At 40.7% G+C, this 8,948-nt stretch overlaps 1 protein-coding gene across 1 annotated transcript; it reads left to right on the forward strand.

Annotated features, from left to right (window-relative positions):
- The first annotated feature begins 5,386 nt into the window (after nt 1–5,386).
- LOC117906977 (ethylene-responsive transcription factor RAP2-4) lies at nt 5,387–7,487 on the forward strand. The gene has a single exon (XM_034820275.1). It carries the CDS (start codon nt 6,022–6,024, stop codon nt 7,123–7,125), a length of 1,104 nt encoding a protein of 367 aa, XP_034676166.1. The 5' UTR covers nt 5,387–6,021; the 3' UTR covers nt 7,126–7,487.
- The last annotated feature ends 1,461 nt before the right edge of the window (nt 7,488–8,948 follow it).

Genomic DNA, 8,948 nt, shown 5'->3' on the forward strand with positions numbered 1-8,948 from the left:
AGCTTCTCCATACACGTAGGAGCCTAACCTGTGAGTGTGAACACATACTGTCGGGACATGAAGTCTTCTTCTGGCGAAAGATGGATTTGTTAGGTTTATTAATCATATATTTAAAAACTAATGCTAGATTGATGCTATCTACCTTTCAGATTTAGAGACTTTTCCATCTTAATCACCCATCGAACCCGCTGTTTGGTAGAGGTACGCTTGTCTCGACCTACACCTCATTTTCCATGTATTTGAATTTAATTGGCGTGCTGATTTTAGAAAATATGGCATTATTATGACTTTGGTTATTATTTCTGGACTTAATGACTTGCAAGCTTGGACAATATTTTATGATCATTACAAGGTTTGCTACTTAATCTAAGTGTTGAGATTTATGACCCAGGACGTAATTGAAGTAGAGCACAACTATTTGAGTTTTGGGCTGCACTGATCTGAGCATTGGCCCATTGGGCCACTGGGATTGGGGCTGAATTTGTTCAAAGTTACTGACACCATGGGCCTGGAACCCCTCTCCATGGCTTGAGGGTATTTAACAAAAAAAAAAATGGGAGGCAGTTTTTCTGTTTGGTTTTGTGCAACGTGGCATCTAAGGTCTAAATCGTTTTTGGTGAGGTGGATTGAGAAGTAGAGTTCATTTGGTTGCTCCCCGGTTAACTAATACAAGCATCAAATGGAGTTTGGCGATCAAATGGCAACCCCTGAAGGCGCTTATATGAATATGGTTACAACTTAAGACACCAAGAAGACTCCACCTCCCAGAAGAATCCAAAGCCGGTGTAAAGAGCAAGAGAAATTAGGTGGACATGTGCAATGTCGTGCAAAAGCTGAACTTGGAGATCTTCTACCGAATCAATTGAAATATCTTGGCTATAATGACATGAAACTGCTCTGAAAGCGACAACAGTTGCTCTGACCACTTCTTCTTCACAACTCAAGGCCTCACATTACATTCAAAGCACGTTTTATTACAATCACCTTGACCGTTTCTACACAATTCATGAATTCACTCATCTGGTCCCTCCATTTATGTTCTTTCTGCTTGTATTTGAGGTGCACTCAGCACCGTCTCCGTCTTCAATATATTTGTGAGAAAAAATGGTTATATTTAAAAAGCCTTTGCCAGATTGGATTTGGAAGAAAAGGCCATTCTGATCGATAATTCTCTTTGGACATGTATTCTCATCCTGGAGCCTTCTATCTCGAATTTTGCTTATGGCAACTTCTAACAGAGAATGGACTATAATCTCTCTGATTTAAATTTGGAGGTAGACAAGTACCAAAAGTCCAAACATGGGTGGACATTTATTTCATCAATTCTACCTTCTACTCGACCACTAAAATGCCCAAAGGTTCTTCCTGTCCCCATACCTTCACTGTATCATTTGTTTGCTTCTCAATTTCTATCGCTGCATGCAGCATGCCAAGGGGGCACATGATTTATCGATGAACGACAACTTCCATGTAAATGGAGCCCAACAAATGGCATCTTGCCCACTCCGTTTATTGTGTCTGCCTCCAAAATGCAGAAGGTGCCAACCAAATAAACCACTCTGGGATGTCCCGTTTTATTGTTTAACTTGGCGATATTGCTTTCAAGGATCCATCCGCGTCCTGATTCCTTTCAAACTAAAGCGTTCATTTCTTGAAAAGAAGAATAAATTGCAATAATTAAGAGTAGTGGAATCTGTTGAGAACGTGATTGCCCCAACAACCAAAGAAGCCCACTTGCATTTACATGTGAGAAACCGTGAAAATCAAATAGCTTTAGGCTTTGGCAGTAGCGATACCTAGATTTTGATGAATCTACTGATTTATATTTTCTGCAAAATAATTTACAATGCTCGCATCCGGGGCTGTAGCACCTCAAGGCACTCACATGAAACCCGAAAATGGTCGTGTGTGACTCTGCGTAAAGCAAGTGGAAACTTGTAGGAAGAAATAAATAATTCACAAGACCCCACCCATCCAATGAATTAGAGCCTGTTCCAGTCAAAAAACTTCTAATGCACCCTAGAGAGGATGAACGAGGTGACCGGGCCCCTGTTTGTTGCTTACGAGAAGCCACTAGAAAAGCCGGTCAGACCGGCGGTTTTTCTTGGTAGCCAATATTTTGGGGGCATGGTCGGAGAAATACCTCCCCTAGTTGTATCATTCCCTGTTACTCTTGGGAAAAGGAACACTGACAAAGACCATCCTACCAGCGTTGTTTATATTGCCACCACACCCAGGAGTGAGACATTAATAATGGCCCGATATGGCCATGATTTTCAAGTCCTTCACAAGTTGGTCATCGAAATTCTGAGGAACCACGTTTGTCAAGACTCAAGAGTATCAACTCACATGAAACCAGGAAATATTAATGATAACTGCTCTAACCCTCGTGGGATTTTCAGAATGGTCCTAAACAAAGCCAAGGTTCAAACGGCAGGGACGAGGGGCATGCCTTCTCAGGGCAAAAGCTTGTTATAAAAGAAAAAACTAATGCTAGGGAAACACGCCACACATAACTTATCTGGGATAATACCATTAAAAAAATTAACTAGGAAACCTCGTCTTGAATCTTGTAAGTATTCCTCTCCTATTTCAATTGCTATGCAGAACTGCAAGAAAAGTAGTTTGTCGTCTTACACAATAGAATTTCAGATATATGGGGAGAAAAAAGAAAAAAAAAGAAAACCTATAATCACGAGAGGTAGGACAATGGTAAACAAGAAGACAAGAATGAAAAAACCTTAATGGTAGACAAGATAATGTAAGATTTGGCATTGGATTTGTGTCTAATGTGCATTCATGAGATACACCCACATCTAGACAGTAAGGTGATATTCGGATTTAAAACTAGCTCACAATGTAGTGAAATATTCGATATTTTTGGTTCAAAAGAGGCATGATCAAAATAAAATCTAAACTTGCTCAATTTTTGTAATCGGTAATTTCGTATGTGTCAAGATCGAACGACAAAGTTGACTACAAAGTAAGCAAAGAAAATCACAGGAAGGAGGTACCTTAGCTGAAACCGGACTGATGTGGCAACCAAGCATTGGTGAAATCCAGGTGAGGATGTGGAGGAGGACCACCTCTGTCCTTCGTCAGAGTCAGTAAACACGTGGCGACACGGCAGCGGTTACGTAGTTGAAAAAACGACGGCCGCGTAAGAAACCGCGTGAAAAGGCTTCAAAAAGCTTTTGGTGATGTGATAAGTGGGGGGGTCCCGCCACATGGCTTCAATCCCACGCTACATTCATTTCTCAAGTTACTCGTGTTCACACTTCATTTTACTGCCTCCAGCCTCCAGCCTCCAGCCTCCAGCCTCCAAGCACCAAGTTCCCATTTATTTCATTTTTTACCTTATTTTCTGTTCCTTTTAACTCTTACTTAGTATGAAACTAAAATAATATATTTATCAAATTTTATTAAAATTATTATTTTTAATATTTTTCAAGTTTTTATTAATTAGTTATTTTTTAAAAAATTCTCCTTCAATTTATTTGAAAACATGAAGGACATGAATTCAATGTGCATAAAAGCGCGTCGGCAACAGTGATGGGAAATTGTAAGATGTGGAAGAAATTAAATTGCTAAGGCTAATTGTCAACTCTGACTCATTCACTCCATCAAATTTGTCAGCACCACGCCAACATGTCCCTGCAATTAATATCGCTGCCTTTCCATCTATCAACTCTCTGATTAATACAAGTATCAATCATTCATTCAATGAAGTGTTGATAATTGGCCATTTGGCCTTCCCTTCCCATCACTTTTTAAGCCACCTTCTTTTGTCTTTCTTTAGCTAAGTCTTTGCGTGGAAGTGAAACTCTTTTCGTCCCTTACTCGATTCCCATTCACTCCCATGTGCGCAACCCCCCTTTTTGGATTTGTAACACTCTTACTATCTCTAATTATCAATTCTCATATAAATCAGTATGATTTTATGACTACATTGTGCTGTCTCTTGAATCCGAAGACCCGAACATCATGGGTACCGCCCGACATGGCCCCCGAATCCCTTAACCACGTCTTGGTCAACTAACTTAACCAACTCAGGTGCGTGCCTTTCGAAATTCTCCCCCCCACCGCGATTTCAACACCGTATTCCTCACTTGCCCACCGTTTAGCCCATTCTCCAATGCGCGTACGCTCCCAGGCAGTTACCCTTGTCTCCGTCAAATCCAACCATTTACAGTCAGCAACTGGCGCCGAAACTGAAGTACTTGTCCCATTGCCACGACGCCACGTGACATCCTCCACCCACGCTCCCACACAGCGCCGTAATCTCCGCCCACCACTCAACTCCAGCTACGCTTGAAATAACTATGGTTGGGTTTGGGGTTTGAAGTTTGAACTTAGATTTCAGGCATGAACCCTACTACATCATGATGACGTCACTCCATTACTCAAACTCATAAATTATTTAATAAAAAAAATGAGTTGACGCCTCGTATTATAAATTTTTTCGCCACTAGTTCAAAACTTGTGCCATGATGTTACTGATGCCAATTATATAAGCTTGAAGTAGATTAGATGGCGGAGGGAAGTGGAGTTTAGTTTATGATAATGATAATGTATAAAATGATCTTATACAAATTAGGGTTTTAATTGGTCAATCTATCCAGAGCCTTCGAATCGTGGGGGTTTCTCGACCACATGATCAAAAAAAGGAAAAGCACATGTTTGTTTTAGTGTGCGACTAGTGGTCTACTACCCTCAATCAAGCATATAAAATATATGATATACACACACTAATACAGCTGCTAATGGCCCCCCCACTGCTGGGTAATCATACTCTACTCCTAGAAAAATAATACTACTTCGTATAGGTCAAACCCACAAAGTAACAAGTTGGATCCCATCAACCTCAAAATCATCATAAATCCTACAATTTACTGCAAAATTCATCACAACAATGAATGATATACCGTAGATTTCCCTGGCTAAAAAGATGACTTGAATGATTCTTGATCTTGGAATTGTCCCTTCGATGTGAGAAATGGCGTCTTTGAAAAACTTTATTAGGAATGGAAATAAAGACAAAAGGAGGCGATGTGTTTCAACTTTCAAGTGTGAACGCATTGCTTACAAGTTACAATGTAGTCAACAAAAGTTCGAGGTGAAATTACACTGATGCCAAGTTGCCAACTATATTTCGACCGACGCCTGAAGGTTGGCAGTGGACAGGTGTCGGTTAAATAGGAGATGGGGTCACACGCGTCAACGTGGGAGTGGTGGGAGAGTATTGATTGGGAGAGTCTTACGTCATAATTTAATTAAGGAATTGAAAAGGTTAGAGAGAGAAAAGGGAGATTAAGGGAGGGGGAGAGGGTTAGCTGCTTATATAATGGGGGCATCTGTGGGGGCGAGAAAAGCAGAGTGAGGCTTGACAGAACCACAAACAAAAAAAAAAAAAACCGAGTGATTGAGAGTTGAGAATCAGAGTGTTTTTGAGCGTTGGTTTTTTCTCATTTTCTTTCCCTTTCCCCCCCTCTGTAGCATCCCGCTTCTCTGAATCCCTTTCTGTTAATCATCTGTCTTTCACGGTTTTGATTTTTGGGTTTGTTTTTTTGGACTTTGGAAACGATCAAAAAGCAAACTTAGAACGATTTCAAGGAAGTCAGGTGTTTTCAGAATAGAGATCCAGTTTTATTTGTAGTGTTTTTTTCCCCCTAAATTGTTTTGAATCAGGTTTTTTTTTTTTTTTTTTTTTTCTTTTGTTTATATTTTCATTGAATCAGCCGGGAGGGTTTGTTTTTTATTCGTCCCTCAAGGTTGGTCCTTTAGGATCTTTGGAGTAAAGGGGTTGTTTATTTGAAACCTCTTTGATCTTTCAATTTGTAGAGATAGTTGTGTTTTCTTCCTTCTTTATTTCTTCATCACTTTGGAACTCTTACCTGTTCTTGAATTTTGAAAAGAAACAGGTTGGTGTAGTGGAGAAGTTCTATTCTAACCTTTTGCCTTCTTGTTCTAGTTTTTATTGTATTTTGAAGATTTTGGTTTCTAGATCTGACAGTTGAAGGAATGGCACCTACGATGGATTTCTACAGTAGCACACCTCTTCAATCAGCTTCATGTGGCGGTGAGCTCATGGAAGCACTGGAACCTTTTATGAAAAATGCTTCTTCTACTTCCCCTTCTTCAACCCTATCTCCTTCGTCTTCACCTTCTACCTCTTCTTTCTATCCTTCATCCGATTTCTACTCTCCTATCTCAACCCAGTATCCAGATGGATGCTCGACCTCGACCACCCATGTAATTTCCCAAGGGTTCTCGAGTCATGACCTACAGGGTTTCGAGCATTCGGGTCCAATTGGGCTCAATCACCTAACACCCTCTCAGATTCACCAGATCCAAGCCCAGATCCAGCTTCAGCAACACCACAACCACATGCCTGCCGTGGCTGCTGCAGCTTCGTTCAACACCCAGAATCTCCCCCAGTGGCAACAGCATCAACAAGCCCCTAACTTCCTCAGTCCGAAGCCCATCCCCATGAAGCAAGTGGGCGTACCTCCAAAACCCACAAAGCTCTATAGAGGGGTGAGACAACGGCATTGGGGAAAATGGGTCGCCGAGATCCGACTTCCCAAGAACCGAACCAGGCTCTGGCTTGGCACCTTCGACACCGCCGAAGAAGCCGCCTTGGCTTACGACAAGGCCGCGTACAAACTTAGAGGTGACTTCGCGAGGCTTAATTTCCCAAATCTCCGCCACCAAGGATCCCATATCGGAGGCGAATTTGGGGACTACAAGCCTCTCCATTCCTCAGTTGACGCAAAGCTTCAAGCCATTTGCCAGAGCTTGGCTGAAACCCAGAAACAGGGGAAGCCTACCCAGGGCAAGAAATCAAGGTCGCGGGCGGTGGCTCCCTCTGCGTCAGAGCCAGTGACGGTTTCGGAGAGTTCGACGTTGTCTGAACAGGGATCGGAAGATTGTAAGGTGGAGCCAACCTCATCGTCCATGTTTACTGAGAGCGATGGGTCCGGAGGATCCTCGCCCCTTTCAGATCTTACTTTCCCAGATGATTGCGAAGAAGCACCGTTCTACGGTGCTTGGGAGAATTTGAATTTGCAGAAATATCCCTCTAACGAGATCGATTGGGCAGCTATTTCATCCCAATGGCCATGATGTTATATAATGTGTCTCCTCTTTTGGTTTTTCATTTTCAGTCTTATTTTAGGGCGATGTACTGTACTTGAGTTTAGAAATTGGCGTCTACAGTAGGAGTATAGCTACTGCAATGAAATTTTTGGCAGTTGCAGTAGCTATCTGTGTTTATGTCTAGTGAACCTGGTGGTAGGTTAGAACTTAGCAAGTTCTGCTGTGTTAATAGGATGTGTGTTGGTCATGGCCATTGGTCAGCTGGTGTTTTTTTCTTGCTGATCCATGGTATCATGTATGTTCTTTATTTGAGTTGTAATTGATTTCTACTTTTATTATCATTATTGTTCCTATTATTCAAAGATAAGAGGGGTTGTTGCTGTTAAAAAGATCTGGAAGCTCTTCTTACTTCTTTCTGACGAAGGCTTTTGGCCACATGCTCACGATTGGTTGGGCATGGATGGGCTGACATCTTCCGATCTTCGACTGGGGGGGTAATAGTTTGTGTTCATTTTTCGGTGGGAAGGGGATAGGGGACCATTCTTCGACATCATCCACCAAGAATCAAGATGTCCCATTTCCCCAACCACTGCTCTGAAATTTGCAATGCATGCACCTGTTTAATAAATGTAGAATTTACTCACGAATTTTCAACTTACGCTTGCGTTAATTCATGCACTTTTTTTTTTATTTTTTTATATACCAACTTGGACAAAATTATGATACCGTACAAGTGCTCTGCCGATGCCCCTACGGCCTTATGGGGGTTATGCATGGAAATTCGAGAACCATCAACAGTGCAGATTGCGGAAGCACGCCTTGTTAGAATTTAAATGTTTCTTTTTTAAATTCAGTGTCGATACCCTCAGGACTGCAAGTGCCATCTCCAGAACATCTTCTGCAGTGGGATTCGTCGTTTCGGGTTTTGCATATTATTTGAAAGCTCCTCTTGCCGTACATTATGATCCTCTTCAAATTAAGGTTTGTGGAGCATCTATGAGAACCCTATTGGGAAAGAGTGCTAGGTCGAAGCTTTTTACATCAAGAAAGCTTTGAATACGTTATAATTGAAGTATAGTTAGTAGTTAGCAGTTACGTGAAGGCGGGTGCATGCATGCCCAAGGCAATAGGTTAAGCGTGTAAAGCTTCTTAAACAGGCGCCGAGAAGTGCTTGTAATCAGTTGGTTGGTGGTATGGGGATTATTTGCATGTGAGTTTGTGCAAAGGAGGCCAGGGATAATACCACAGTTAGTTAATTACCCTTTTTCGCATAAATTGCAAAACATTTGTACAAAGGAAGCCGTAACTTGGTTCAAGTTGGTTCTGACTTCTGATTAGGGTCATCAAATACAGCCAAATGAATCCACTTGGTTCTCCAGCGATGAACCCTAGTGTGGATAGTGAAAATTACTTGCACTATTTTTTTTTAAAAAAACAACTGTGAAGTGGAGGCGACACTACGCCCATCTAAGTATAATCTTTTAATCACCTGGGATTAAGGGTAGCAATCACTAAGAAAATATTACCAAATTAAAGAATTTTGATTGATATTAAGTTCTCATTAAATTTCTGGGAATCTGTTTAATTAATTTATTATGGGATTAATTTTATTCAATTTTCTTAAAATTTTAGTTAAATGCACCTACTCCCAATTGATATGAAATTTCTTCAAATATTTTCCTTTATTATTTTTAATTTTTTAGTTCTACTTATCTCCTATTTCTTTTAAAATAAGAAAAACATTTGATGAAATTTCAAATAAATGAGAATTAAGTCTATTTTAATCAAAAGATAAAGAATGAGTGAAATTAACGATTTGTTAAATGAGTCATATTCATTTAATTTATCAT

The sequence above is a fragment of the Vitis riparia genome, chromosome 18 (assembly GCF_004353265.1).
Source record: "Vitis riparia cultivar Riparia Gloire de Montpellier isolate 1030 chromosome 18, EGFV_Vit.rip_1.0, whole genome shotgun sequence".
In the NCBI taxonomy this organism is placed as follows: domain Eukaryota; kingdom Viridiplantae; phylum Streptophyta; class Magnoliopsida; order Vitales; family Vitaceae; genus Vitis; species Vitis riparia.

Excerpts from the sequence above, each read along its gene's own strand:
- LOC117906977 (XM_034820275.1), top strand. The coding sequence starts at position 6,022 with ATGGCACCTACGATGGATTTCTACAGTAGCACACCTCTTCAATCAGCT.